Source organism: Desmodus rotundus, chromosome 4, assembly GCF_022682495.2.
Source record: "Desmodus rotundus isolate HL8 chromosome 4, HLdesRot8A.1, whole genome shotgun sequence".
Taxonomy (NCBI): Eukaryota; Metazoa; Chordata; class Mammalia; order Chiroptera; family Phyllostomidae; genus Desmodus; species Desmodus rotundus.
The window spans coordinates 12,499,589-12,513,748 of record NC_071390.1 but is presented as its reverse complement, the minus strand read 5'-3'; the positions used below and the strand labels follow the sequence as shown (position 1 = coordinate 12,513,748).

The window sequence follows — 14,160 nt, the reverse complement described above, 5'->3', positions numbered from 1 at the left end:
GGTTTTGGCGATGGCCTTGAAGGTCTTTAAGCCCACCCTGTTATTAAATAATTTCTTCAGGAATTCTAGGAGGTATTCCTCAAGAGAAGAAAAACATGCAAACATTAGCATCTACCAAGAATGTTTGTTCAGAACGTTCATTGGCTGCTCTTTAAAAAACCCAGGGAGACTGAGAGGCCTCCCAGGATACAGGTTACAGCTTACGTTTGCATTTAGAGACCATTCCATTAATAAAAGAGCTTCCTCATGTTGCCTCATTTGGACCACACAGCAGAATTCTGTGAACAGGATGAGGAATTACACGATGAGGATCTGTCATCAAGGCTGCAGAAGGTCAGATCATTTGTCAAAGGTCACACAGTTCACCAGAAGCAGAGCCTGGGCTTGGCTCCAGTCTCTCGAGCGCCAGGGCTGGTTCCTGACCATCCCACTTTCCTTTGCAGCATCAAAGCCAAGAATCTAAAAGTGGTGCTAGGGGACCAGGACTTGAAGAAGACAGAATTCCATGAGCAGACCTTTGGGGTGGAGGAGATATTCAAGTACAGCCACTACCATGAACAAGATGAGATTCCTTACAACGATATCGGCAAGTCTCTTCTAGCATGGACGTCCTGTGGGTCTTGTCCTGGGTGGATTTCTCTGCTTATGGAAAGCTAAGGTTTGCTTCTGCTTAGTCCCTCATAGACCCTATAAGGTAGAGAATTTATTCCAGAGCTTTTTAGTTCTTAAAGGTTAGTGTTGTGGATAAATGTGCATAAGCTCTTAAACCGAGGGCAAGAGACACCAGGAACATTGTATTGTGGAAAGAGCTCAGCCTCGAATCCCAGCTCCACAACTTTCTACCTAGCTTCACCTCTCTTAGCCTCCATTTGCTCTTCTATAAAGTGGGAACACCGGCATACAACTCCCAGCTTCCTGGGTGTTAAGTGACATCGTGTGGCGTGTCCCTGTGCACACCTCGCACCTGGTGGGCAATGATATACCCAAGCTGCTTGCTGCTCAGTTTTCCATTCGTGGTAACTCTCACTCTCTCTCCTTATTCAGTATATTTATTATCCCTCTTAAATGCTGTTTTTTAAATCAATTAGAAATAATTTTGAACTCAACTATTATTTCTGGTGTTACTCTCAGCCTAAAGTGTTACTCCTCCCAGGTGGAAGGTAAAAGAATGAAATGGTGAAGGAAGAAGTTTTTCAGGCATTGGCTTATGGGGCTTTGCTACAACCCCCTTCTAATTAAGCTGAAGCTGATGCTTCTTTGACAAAGAGGAGAGCATCACCCATTCATCCTTTCTCTCTCTACCCAGCTTTGCTCAAGCTAAAGCCAGTGAACGGTCACTGTGCTCTGGAATCCAAATACGTGAAGGCTGTATGTTTGCCTGATGGTCCCTTTCCTTCTGGGACTGAGTGTCACATCTCTGGCTGGGGTGTTACAGAAACAGGTGAGTCTGGCCATTCATCTCCTTAGACTCAGGCGAGTTTCTTTAATGAGAGACAAAAGGGTCAAACTCAACTGCCGTTCTGAACTTCAAACCAGTGTTATATTCAACATGTAGTATCAAAAGAAAGAGATTGCCTCATCTCCCAAGCTCTAGTTAAGTCTCATCACCCCTCAGGAGTGTTCCCTGATCTCCACACCTGTCCCTGGCTCCCAACCCTGGATCCTTGACTTCCATCAAGCAGGAAGACCTTTCACCTTCTCTAGGTGGACTAGAAAAAAGGATGCATTGGAAAGAAGGTGAATTGTGGAGTCAGATGTGTTCGATTCTGGGCTTTGTCACTTGGACATCTGAGTTTTAGTTTTCCAATAACCATACTCACCCCCTAGCTTTAGAATCACGGTAACAGGAGATGATAGAATTCTGCAGAGATGTTGATGAAGTCAGCCCCTGGAGAGTGGGGTCAGGTCTCCTTTATCTTTGCCTTTCTAACAATGCATTGATCTTAGTACCTGTTCTATAAAGTTTTGTTAAATCAGACTTTTGATTTGTCTCTAGGGTTTGGTCTTATCCAAGAAAGTAACCAAAGGGTTACTTTCCTCATAGCACAGAAAAGATTCTAGCTTCTAATATACGAAACTCAGAAGTAAGTGTATCTTAAGTCTTTCTCAAATAGTCAGGATGTGGGGATTTCTCTTCCCCACAAATTACATCCTTAATGATGGAAAGTGGGAATTGCTTTAAATAAGCCTGTAGTCATAACAAAGTGACATGTAATATATGAATTTGTCAGAAAGCTTTGGGGAAAGAAGACTCCCGGTTCATTAGATCTCGGGTTAACCCTTTCGGTAGCTGTCTTCATTGTAAAGCAGTCCATCTAGCCCTTTTACCATCAGCGTGCTGACCGGAGCGGACGGAGCAGGCTAGAGGTTCTTTAGGGGAGGAAATGTCTGCTCTGGGAAGCAGGTGATTGAGATGATCAACCAGGGAAATTCATTCATCATTAAGCATTTTCTAGCCAGGTAGGTCAGTTGGCTAGAGCATCGTCCTGATATGTCGAAGTTGTGGATTTGATCCCCAGTCAGGGCATATACAAGAATCAACCAACGAATGTATAGAGTGGAACAACAAATGAATGTCTCTCTCTCTCTTCCTCCCCCTTCCTCTTTCCCTCTCAAATCAATAAATTAAAAAGTAAATAACTAAATTTTCTACATGCCAACCCTCTGCTAGTCATAGGAAATTAAAACGTGGTGTAAGACACCCTCCCTGCCCTCCTGATCTCGTGGTCTAGTTGGGGAGGCAGAGAAGAAAAAACTGACTTTGCTCTGCTGTGATCAGCACAGCATCGAAGGTCCAGGAAGCCGTGGTGAAGGCTGCCTGCCGAGAGCCCCCAGCCTTGACAGATAAGGCTTCTTTGCTGGTCCCCTGGAAAAACCCTTCCTTCCTGAGCTCAGAGCTGGTGGCTTCTGGTGGGGTGGGTGCCACCCTAATCCCCACAGTGACCAGCTCTTTTCTCTGCCTCACAGGGGAAGGGTCCCGACAGCTCCTGGATGCCAAAGTCAAGCTGATCGCCAACACTGTGTGCAACTCCCGCCAACTCTACAACCGCATGATTGACGAGACCATGATCTGTGCAGGAAACCTTCAGAAGCCTGAGCATGACACCTGCCAGGTAGAGACTCCCATGGCACTTGGGGAACAAGGGACTGACAGGACCTTACTTTGGGCACAGAGGAGCCTTAGAGCCCTGGGCTGGGAGGCAGGTTCAGCACCACCCCACCCGCCGTAAAGCACAGGCACAGGTGGGCATACCTGGCCTCTGTCACATCTGAACCATATCAATCCCGAATGAGTCAGCACAATAACCAGAGTGGTCACTTTGCCTGCATTGCTCAATTTAATTCTCATGACATCCTGGTCAAAGGGACATCGTTATCACTGTCATCTCAGCCTTCAGCACCGGGGTGATAAGTGGGAGAGCAGGAACTCGAACAATCCTGGTCTGTAGACACCTAAGCCTTGCTCTACAGGGTTTAAAGATGAAGGTGGTGCTTCTGGCCACAGATCTGGGCAGCATGTCTGAAGTCCCAATAAGCAGAGAACTGCCCAGAAGACCAGTAGCTAGGAGAACAATAAGAAGCCCAGAGAATTTACAACGTTAACTAACAAATCACTGAGATTTAAGTGTGTGTGAGAGGGAGGCAAAGAGAGAGGAAGAGAGAGAGAGAGAGAGAGAGAGACTTAGCTGGCCTCAGCAAGCGAAGCCTCTCTGAGCAGCTCCTCTGTGCCCACAGCAAACCGAGGCCCTGCCCAACATCCCCCACAGTCTAGGACTTTCTGGAAGCCCAAGCTGCTCAGGCCTGTGGTGACTTAGAGGTTGCTGGAGGGGGACAGAGTGGTGGCTCTGTTAATGGTGCCGAAGTGACCTCAAGCCTCTGCCCCAAGTCAAAGCCCACTTCCCACAGTCCCTCTCCCTGGAGAGGTCACATCGCACAGAAAATGTCCTTCCCAGACTCCCAGAAAGACCCCAGTTTAGAAAATTCTGGTTATTATCCTCATACACCACCCACCTGGAAACCCCAGCATGGCCACATTCAAGTTCTAACTTCTCCCTCCAAAGGGACTCAACAATTACCAACTGGACTTCATCCAACTTTGGGATGGGTAATCATGGTTGTGGCTCTACTATAACCCTCTGTCCCTTCCCAAGGGGCCATCAATAACCACCTACTCAAAAGAGGGACATGGGCAGATGGGTGCGATTTGCCCTAAGCCTCTGGAAGACGAGGAAGAAAGCAATTTCCTCAATTCCCTCAGAATGTGCAAGGGCTTCACTCGCAGACTTTGGAAATGGACAGTTGTGGGTTTAAAACCTGGTCCTTTACTTTGTGACCTTTATCAGTCACCAAATGGCTTAGTCAGCTCAGGCTGCTACAACAAAAGACTGTAGACTGGGGGACTTAAACCACAGAAATGTATTTCTCACCATTCTGGAGGCTGGGAGCCTGAGATCAGGGGCTGGGGTGGTTGGGTCCTAGCGAGAACCCTCTGCCGGGTTACAGATGGCCAACTTCTCGTTCTGTCCTCACGTGGTGGGGGGAGAGAGCTAGCTCCCCAGGGTTCCTTTAATGAGGGCGTGAATCCCATGCTCCACCCTCACAACCTAATCACCTCCCAAAGGCCTCACCTCCTGATCCCATCACATTGGGAGTTAGGCTTCAAGTATCAATTTGGGAGTAACAAAAACATTCAGCCCATCACACGGAAATAATTCTCCAATCTCAGGTGCCTGCGCTATGAGATGGAATTAGTGCATCCATCAGATCATAAGGCCATGGCTAAGATGAAAAAAGATACCTCATTAAAAATCTTCTCAGTTGTAGTGAGTGATTGAGAGCCTTCACATTCCTTACCACTGTGATTGGAGGTTGAATATAAACCAGGCACTGTTCTATGTGCTTTACAAATGTTAATCCTCCCAAGAACCCTGGGGGGCGGGGGAGAGTTCTGTTGCTGCCCACAGTTTACAGTGTGAGAAACTGAGGCCCAGCTGGCTAGCAGGTGGTAGGCCCGATTTGGAACCCAGGAGATCTAACCCTGTAAGCCACGTGACCATCCAAGCCATGCTGGTTCTGAGCCCTGTCCGCCCCACCCTGTGTGTGCCCTTGGGTCCTGGAAGGGCTCTATCCAAACTGGGTACCGGCCCCCAGGTTTCTGCTGGAATAAGTCAAGGGCCCCTGAGACTCCTTGTTGTAATGCCTGAGTTACCAGTAGTCATGACCGAGCTTGGATGTAAGGGTGTGGCTGTGGCACTGTGGCCCCAGCCCTGGGCCCCTCTGCCAAGCCCTCGCTGACTCAGGGGCCTGGGTTGGAATTTGCTTCTCTCCCTTTGGAGCCTTGAGTCTCATGAGTCATAGGAAGAGTCTTGTCACGGCTTTCCAGAGCAGCCCACCCCATCACCCACTGGCATACCCTCCTAGGAGGTGGCGTGTCTCCTAATGGATTCTGACTCACAAAGCTGGACTCACACGTCTTTTTCCCTTAGGGTGACTCTGGAGGCCCTCTGACCTGTGAGAAGGATGGGACCTACTATGTCTATGGGATAGTGAGCTGGGGCCTGGAATGCGGGAAGAAGCCAGGGGTCTATACCCAAGTTACCAAATTCCTGAGTTGGATCAAAGCCACCATCCAAAGGGAGCATAGTTTCTAAGGTGTGTCCAGAACCTCAGACAAGGCGAGGCCTCATGGGCAGCAATGAACACCCCTTGGAGGCCCCAGAATGCCACACAGTGAGGGGTCCACACTCGAAGCAGAGAGAGCTGCTGCCAGCCTGGGGCATCCGGGACCAGCACCTCCACCATTTCATCAGGCTCCCTCCTGAGTCACCCAACAACTGGCAGAATCAATCCAAAATACATATTGTTTGCTTCCTTTCAAACAATGGCACCTTCTAGAAAACCAGTGTTCACTGACTGCCTCCACCTTGGACCTTTGCAAATGTGGGATTTCAGAATGCTCAGCATCGGTTGGAGTCACCTTGGCATCTTTATTCCTCATCCCAGACACTCAAGGTTCACAACAGACCCAGCCCTTCACTTCTAGGTATTAGAGAGGGGACCAAAAAATACAGCATTCGCCACTTGCTTTCACAGAGTTGTCGTTTTAATAAAGGCAGATCAGAGCACCGGCTGCTGTATTCACAGCTCACCCAGGCTGAAGCCACCTGAGCATGTCTCTGGCATGCTCGTGTCCTCTCCAGCCTCTCTCCTGAGACTCCTGGGTGGACGCCACTTGCTCACAGCAGCAAAGCCTTCCTCCTCTTGACGTGCAGGATCTCAGTGGCATCTGGGTTCACATCCCCCCTCTGATTATCTCCAGTCTCCATAACCTCTGCCCCTCTCTGCAGAAATCAAACATACCTCCTTCAGTCAAAATGAAGCTTCCAACCTGCTCCCACAGGATAAGCTGTCTAAGATACCCCGGGAGCATTTAAAATGTTCACCTACCCCTCCCTTTTCCCCTCCACCACCCTCTTCCAGAAAAAGGATCCTCAAGGCAAGAATGAGGAAGAAGCAAAGCCAATCTCTCCTTTAGATGTGGTGTCTTTCTTCTGAACAAAGTAGGGTTCAAAACCCAGACTGTTGTAGCCAGCAAGTCCCTGACCCTTTCTGTGAATGTAATGAGCAAGCAGGCAGCCCAGGACTGATGTAGCCCTGGCAGGTTTGTCTCCCCAAACTAATGGCTGTGACTTCAGAGAAAACCCTGCAGGACATTTAACCCAAGTGTCAGCCTCCTGGTCATCTCAGACCCGTGAAATTAGGCACCTTGCTCAAGATGCGTTTCACACTTCTTTAGAGACAGCTGGCCTTTGGCCAAAAATAAAGTTTGAAAAGAGACAGCAAGCTTGCCTTTCCCCATGGTCTTGCAGACCAGGGTGGGTTTGCACCTTGCTACTTACATAAGTCCCCTGGAGGCCCAGGCCTCTCGCATTTGCCAGTTCTGCAGCCCGCCGAGCCATTTCCACTTTGTAGGAGCCAGGAGGGGTCCAGCCAATACCTCTGGTCATGTTCAAGTCTGATTTGTACTTGACCTTGGGGAAAACAAAGAGGGAAGTAAGAGGACTATGTCATCAGGTTAGGGGGTGGTTCGGCCACAGCACAGAGAGGCTTAAAGGCAGCCGTGAGAGGGGACATGAGTTGTTAACTGAGACCCGACCCAATGCGCTGTGGGCCTGGCCAGCCTGTCGCTTCTTCTGGCATCTTTCCCTTCAAGTGATGGGAGCGGCAATGGGGCAGTGGATGGGGAGACCTGGTTCAAGTCCGAGCTCCCACCTTAACTTGCTCTGGGACCTTAGAGAAGTCATTTCCCTTCTCCAGGCTTCAGTTTCCTCCCAGAGAGAAAAGTGCCAGGGCTGGGATGGGTAACTGCTAAGACCCCTTGGAAACTGTCTGGCATAGCAATCAAGAGCTTGGGGTCTCACATCAGACCAAATGGGTTCCTATCCCAGGTCTGCCATTTACTGGCCGTGGGATCTCGAGTAAGTTACGTAACTCCTTTGAGCCTCAGCTTCCTCATCTGTGAAATGGGGCAATAACGGGGTCATTGTGAGGGCCAGAAGGTATAATGCTTGGAAAGAATTTGGCTCCACAGCCTGGCTCACAGTAAGGACTGCATAAATAGCAGTTAATGTTACTATTTCTTCGGGAACTAACATATTAGGTGCCCTGGGCTCTATCTCAGCCTGGCTCCTCACAGAGGCAACATGAGCATGGGGTCATAGCCATCTCCCCGGAAGAGGCAGCAAAGAAGGGGCACCAGCCAGGCAGGTGGGGGCAGCTCACATCACTCTGCAGCTGGTGGGCCTTCTGTGCGTGCTTCAGGCCCAGCTGCTCGGGGTCGCAGGTGGGCTGGGGCAGGGGCTGCCTGTAGCACACATCGCTGGCCAGCTGCTGGCTCCTCTTGGCCTGGAGGAAGCCAGGCTGGTCTGGGCGGCTGTGGAACTGGGACCGACTCTTAGCAAAGTCCTTCTTGTACTCGTTGTCACTCTGGAGTCTGCCGACACTGAGGACATGCCTCATCCTGGGGTCGTCACTGACGCTGCGGTACCCGATCTGCAGGCCCCGGTCCCTCAAGAAGGCCTCTTTGTACCGGAACTGCAGGGCAGAAGAGCACAGATGGGTCTGGGTACCTACCCCTCCACTGCGGGATCCTCAGCAGGAAGCCTACAGTGGGTTAAGGACACCACTTTGGATTCAAGTAGACCTACCATCCATATCTCCCTCTGCTACCTCCCAGCTGTGTGGCCTTGGGCCAGTTACTGAGTCTGTCTGAGCCTCAGTTTCCCCATGTGATAAAATGGGAGAATGAACCTACACCCCATTGGACATCGAGCAGATTCCATGACGTGGGGGCTTAGCGTCATGTCTGGTCCTGAGTGGTGGCTACTGGTATTATTGCTGCTGTAATTCACAATCCAACAGGAAGAGAAATACACGCATTCTCTCAGCAGCTGCTCTTCCTCTGGTTCTTGCTGGCTTTCGGGGTCCAGCACTCCTCAAACCATCTATAGTGAAGGACCACATTCATTCTGGTTGCCTTTTTAATATCCAATCCATCACAGCCCAATATGCAGTCCTACCGCACGCAACCACTGTGTAGTGGTACGACGTGCATTTGAAAACACCCTAACTGGCCACCCCCCTGCTCAACGAGATGAGCCCACAGGTCACGGGTGCGGATGTCACATGTCTAATTGCTCAAAATCCTTCTAAATGCTTGCTCTTGATTTCTGTACGTGTCTCCTTGTGGACCGGGAACAAGTCAGGAGGCCTTCACCGTCCATGGTAACAGCTGCCATGGTTTGAACACCTGCTCTGCTCATGACCGTCTAAACCAGCCTGTTTCCATTCCTACATCCATCCTAGGAGACAAGTGTGAGATCCCTATTTCCCAGATGTAGAAATTTGAGTTCAGAGAATCTAAGCAACTCACCCAAGACCACAGAGCCAATTCCTACGTGACTGAGCCAGGAGCTGAACTCATGTCAATCACGGGGGAAAGCCCAATCTCTTTTCACCCCATCACACTGCACATCAGCTAACAGAAGGCCCTCTCCCACAGATCAACAAATCCCTCACATGTTAACCAACTTCTAGAAAATAAGGCCTATTTTCTTCTTTCCTTTGAAATACTTGTTCAGTTTTTGTTCCTGATGGTTTGCCTTTCAACAGAACTGGGGAAACCAGTATAAGACCTATCGGTGATAGAGGGAGAGAGAGAGACATGAAGTCTTACATCACTGGCGATCTCCCTGGATGCCCGGGCAGTCTGGAACGGGATGGCGTCCAACCGGAAGTCGTAGCCACCAGCCCGGGTCTGTTCCCAAGAGTTCCTGTAGACTTTCTAGGCAAGGAAAACAAAGAAAAGAGTAAGCAGGGAGTGATTGTGTGTCTGCCCTGTCATTGGTTCTCAGCAGGTGCAGTTTCTAAACACAAACCCTTGCCTTGTGGGTGCCCAGAATGGCAGAGCCGATGGGCCCACATCCATCCTGGGCCCTCCCCAGCTCTGGGACTGATGGGGCTGGCCACCAAGGGCTTCAGGTCTAAGTGCAAACTGAGCACCAGGCCCTGCTCGTGTGGGTCATGGGGTCTGTGGGTCTGGCCCATTGGCCGCATCCTGTTGGTATCAGAAGCCCCTGCCCCCATTCCTGCGGTGTTGGCATTCACTTTCAGGGCAGGGCTTCAGGTTTGCAGCTTCTAGATGCCGGAACTCGAAGTTCAAGGGCTCAGTTTCTTCCCACATACTGAAACGACTACTCCTTGGGACCCAGTACCCATGTGTTCATTAGCTCCACTGACTTCCTAGGGCCCCTCAGCTGTCTTTGATGCCATGTCCCCCCATCACTAGGAAGCAGGCTGCATCCCACCTGCACCCTCGGGGCCTGCACTGAGTGAGGAAAGAGCCTGCACCTGAATTAAATTGATTGTCAAGAACCTGACCGAGTTCCCGACCCATGGATTTCAAATCTTCCTCTTTCATTTTCCCCTTTTCAAGTTGTTCTCACACACCCCCTGGGAGCCTGGAATCATATCCCCTTACTCCTCAGGTAGACCTGCATCACCGGCAGAGGCATCAAAAACCCCGTGCCTCCATGTAGCTAATATTTTTTTTCAAGATAAGGGAATGGCTCTGTGAAAGGAGTCACCCGGAGATCCCAGTGGAGGACCTGTCCTTTGTTCAGCCCCAGAGAAGGGAGACAGCAGGAGAGGCACATCACCAGTGTTTGATACAGCGACAGCCCCAGACTGCGCCAGTGGCTCACTCATTCCGCGAGCCACAGCACGTCAGGGCGCCCTTCGGAACCTCGCTTTTGTCACGTGGAAATTGAGGTCAAGGCTGGGGCTCTGTTCTGCAGGGGATTGGGTCAGGGGAGGGGATTGAGCAAAGGAGCAGTGGCAGATAAAAAGATAAAAACCTCACCCACCCTCCAACTGGGCCTGGAACTAGAGGGAACCACCAAGGGCTTGGGCCAAGCATGATGGGTCTCATCATTTCCCTGTCCCACTGTCCATCTTCTCCTGCATCTTAGCCTCCAACTCCAAGATCTCGCGCCACAAACCAGGAGCCCACTGCCTACTGTGTTCAAGGGTCTTGAAATACAGACCTGATAATCACCAGGGGACCACCTAATTGGAGGATCTCCAACAGGGCCCAAATGATTAGATTTCCTGGGTCATGGATGAGTTTTAACAGGTGGGACTGGGAGCCATATAAAAAGGAAGGGGTATTCAGAAAATGACAGACCGACCATCCTCCTTCCCACTCTGCTTCCTGTTTGGGGGTCCCACAAATTTCAGAGTAGCAAACAGAGTCAAAACACTTATCATTTCCTGGAGAGGGGACAGGCAGCGCCTCCCTAATAAGAGCCTGGTCCACACCAGCCCTGGGCACAGCAATGACAGCAAAGTTCACAGTGTCAGTCTCCAATGTGACCCCACGTCAGTGTCCACTGCACCCCAGCTTCCAAGTCTCTGTGACGGAGGGTCAACTCGAGAGTGCGACCCAGACCGGGGTTCTCCCCAAGGCCACGGCTCCCTTTCTCCGGGTTGCTTCGCCCTCCATACTCTTTGCCTGATGGTCATCACTTCTCCCCGAGTTTTTATTCTGTGGAGGTTTCTGCCTTGCCACTGGGAGTCTTTAGATTCCGTAGGCTCTTTGATTTGGAGCCCTGGGCGTCCCTCTTCTTTATCACAGTGGGCGCAGTTTTGTCCTCATCCTCACACATTAGAGTCATTTGATTTTTAGTTATTTCGGCTGCCTTACACATCTCAATGGCTTTCTTTGCCCAGGAAGGTCACTTTCCCTCCACATCCTCCGCTCAGAGCACTTGATCCAATTGTGAGTATTCTACACGCCCCCCGAAGAAGTGTGCTTTCAAAAGAGGTGCATGAGTTCTCCCTGTCCGCGGGCCCCAGTGGCTAATTTCAGCTCCGGGACTCAGCAGACTGGCGTCCCTTGTGAGGGGAAAGATGCTTCTATCTCCAGCCCGGGGTGGCTGTCCTCCTTAAGCTGCGCCCCACGTGGACTGGCAGTCTTATCCCAGTTTCCTGGGCTGTGTGGGCCTCCCATAGCTCCTCACATGGAAGCCTGGCCTCCCCCATCCTTGAAGCAGTAATGAGATGGATGTTTTGTTCCAGCTCTGCTGAGGGGGAGGTCCCACTTCCCCAGATGGAGGTCAGCCCACCAGAGCCGCTGTTCTAAAATTATCCCTCGCACATCCCTCAAAAGCCTCAAATGGTCATAATAACTCATATTTACAAAGCACCATTGCATTCACTTTGTGGGATCCCACAGGGCTTTACAAATGCAACAAACTAATATACACGCTAACTAGAAGGCGCCTCTTGACAACCCCTGCAAAGCAGCCACCTCTGGGGTGAACGGTAGCAGCTGCTCATCTGCACGGAGCCCCAGGACACAATGGCCAGGCCAGGGAGGGAAGAATGGCCAACTCTGGGAGGCCCGGCGCAGCCCCAGGCCGACATACTCAGCCTGTGTTATTCTGATCTGACAGCGTCTTTTGATTCTGCCGCCTCACTACCTGTTATCCCAGGATCATAGCTGTGCTGGCCGAACGGCCGCCTATTCTATTACAGCCAGGGGCCTCCAACCCCTGCTAACAGCAAGCCCGGGCTCAGGAAACAGCATCTTGGTTATGCACGCAGACAGCGTGCATCCAAGGGGACCTGAATGTTGGAGGCCGCAGCCCCAGGCACAAAGGAGCGAATTCTATTCGGACCCGTTGGGCACAATGGCAGCACCACTGTTTCTCCAACATCACTGCCCTCTGAATGGCCAAGGAGGGGTGTCCAGGAAACAAACGGAGCAGGCGTCTACACCTGCCTGGGCCAGGTTACCCAGCTGAAAGCCAGCCCACAACAGAGGCCTTTGCCCCCCACGTCCAGAACCAGAACTTGAGGACTGGGAGGAACCACAGGCGTCATTAGCTCAGCCTCATCCCCATTTTACAGTTGAGGAAACTGAGGCCCATCAGGGAAAGGGATGCAAAGTCACGCAGGCGGTTTGTCCCACTCTCAGCCCAGTGTTCTTTCTGTCCCAAGTCCTCCTTCCCAGGACTTCTGTGTTTAACAAATAAAGCCCAGTTTGGGCACAAACAATTGGACAGAAAGAGGTGCCAGCTTTCCCCCAGTGAACGGCCAGCTCACTCACGTCACTCAGGTGCAGGGCGTTGAGGCGGGCTCTGGTGAAGTCGGGGTGGTCAGGGATCAGGGTGTATCTGTGCAGGGATTCCGCGTCTCCTGACCTGTACAGGCGCTGCAGGTAAGACAGGTCAATGTAGAACTACTCACGCTGAACGCGCAGGTGAGGAGCGGGCAGGTCTCCTCTCCTGCCCCTCCCACTCGCGTGCCCATGTCGGGCATAGAGCCCAGCCTACACATGGAGAGGATCCCTCAGAAACCAACTGGTGAGGGGGGACCCTTGTGGTCAGGGCCGGGGGGGTGGCTGCTTTTAAAGAGACCCTGTTTAAAATATTCCTCAAGATCTGCTCCAGACAGGCCATCCACCAACACCCTGGTGGGCGACTCCTGTGTGCCTTCCAAACTGTACAAGGGGTGCGGATACTCAGGAGAGTCTTCGCAGCCGAGCCACGTTCAAGCAGTTTACTAATAGTACGATGCCCCAGTGCCTTTGTTATTTAACATTAATAAGAAGACACAGTAGCTATTGGTCTTTTTATTTCAAACGACTTTAACATGTGTTCAGAAAATTAAAGTTTTCATAGTTAGTCTGGGTCCCAGAAAGACACAATTTTACACCTCGATCTTTATCTCAGCTGCTGTTTTTAGAGCAGTCCTGTAAGAATTGCAAACAATTTTAAGGAGCAGTGGGGGCTCATCTATTTGCAGAGAGGAAAATTTAATATGTAATATTCTGCTCCTTTCCCAGATTTAATCTGGGCTGTGACAGTGTGAAGGGCAGAGCGTCGGGATTCTGCGTGAGGACGGGAGGACTCTGCCACTGTTCACGGAGTCAAAACCTTTGACAATTTCAGAGAAATAACATTTAGCTTCCTGTTCTTTGACATAAATATAGCAGAGAGGAAATGGGGCTAACGCATACAGAGAGTAAAGCAGAAAGGAGCTTTTAATATAGCTGTTCTTTTCTTTGCTAACTGGGTTATGTTACACTATGATTCCATTACCATATATCAACAATTAAGATGTTTCTGATCTAGTCCCTGATAAGGAGTCGTCAATGATACTTAGGACAATTATTGTTATGATTATGAATTAAACCATAATAAGGGACATTTATTGAAGGCCTACTATGTTCCAGAGACCTGTTAAAAGCTTTGTGTACTTTTATCTATTTAATTCACTTCCTCTTATAAAATGGTTGCTCTCTTTACCCTCCTTTCTAATAAAGCGACTGAGGTTAGAAGAGATTAAGTTACTGGTCCAAGATCATCCAGGTAGTGGACAGAATGTTGCCACTCACATCTGTCCTATCAGGAGCCCGCGTTGTTCAGCACTGACCCCCGAGGCTCACTACCCGCTACTGTGTGCCAGGGATGTGTGAGGAGAATATACTCACCTCATTGCAGTGCACGTAGCTGTTCTTGGCATGAACCAGGTCCGGGGAGTCCACCACCGGGGTGAACTTGATACTGTCTGGTTTTTTGCGGTATTTGGTCTGTA

General features: G+C 50.4%; 2 protein-coding genes across 9 annotated transcripts in view; one reads left to right on the top strand and one right to left on the bottom strand.

Moving 5' to 3' along the window:
- HABP2 (hyaluronan binding protein 2) overlaps window positions 1–9,229 on the top strand; it is a 36,754-nt gene extending 27,525 nt beyond the window's left edge. Inside the window, exons 10-13 of one of the 2 annotated variants that reach the window (XM_045191518.2) lie at window positions 444–586; window positions 1,307–1,441; window positions 2,968–3,113; window positions 8,059–9,229. In XM_045191518.2, the coding sequence (XP_045047453.2) occupies window positions 444–586; window positions 1,307–1,441; window positions 2,968–3,113; window positions 8,059–8,262 (628 nt within the window). In that variant the 3' untranslated portion in view covers window positions 8,263–9,229. Of the gene's footprint in view, window positions 1–443; window positions 587–1,306; window positions 1,442–2,967; window positions 3,114–5,486; window positions 6,086–8,058 lie in introns of those variants that run through there. The other variant, XM_024555627.4, reaches the window with a different exon arrangement.
- Window positions 5,968–14,160, bottom strand: part of NRAP (nebulin related anchoring protein) — a 65,084-nt gene continuing 56,891 nt past the window's right edge. For 4 of the 7 annotated variants that reach the window (XM_045191512.3, XM_045191513.3, XM_045191517.3 and 1 more), the window contains 5 exons: window positions 14,057–14,155; window positions 12,671–12,775; window positions 9,236–9,343; window positions 7,783–8,094; window positions 5,968–7,031 (listed from right to left, as the gene is read on the bottom strand). In XM_045191512.3, coding sequence (XP_045047447.2) covers window positions 6,783–7,031; window positions 7,783–8,094; window positions 9,236–9,343; window positions 12,671–12,775; window positions 14,057–14,155 — 873 coding nt within the window. In that variant the 3' untranslated portion in view covers window positions 5,968–6,782. The remainder of the gene's footprint in view (window positions 7,032–7,782; window positions 8,095–9,235; window positions 9,344–12,670; window positions 12,776–14,056; window positions 14,156–14,160) is intronic. The other 3 variants (XM_045191514.3, XM_024555589.4, XM_024555592.4) reach the window with 1 other exon arrangement.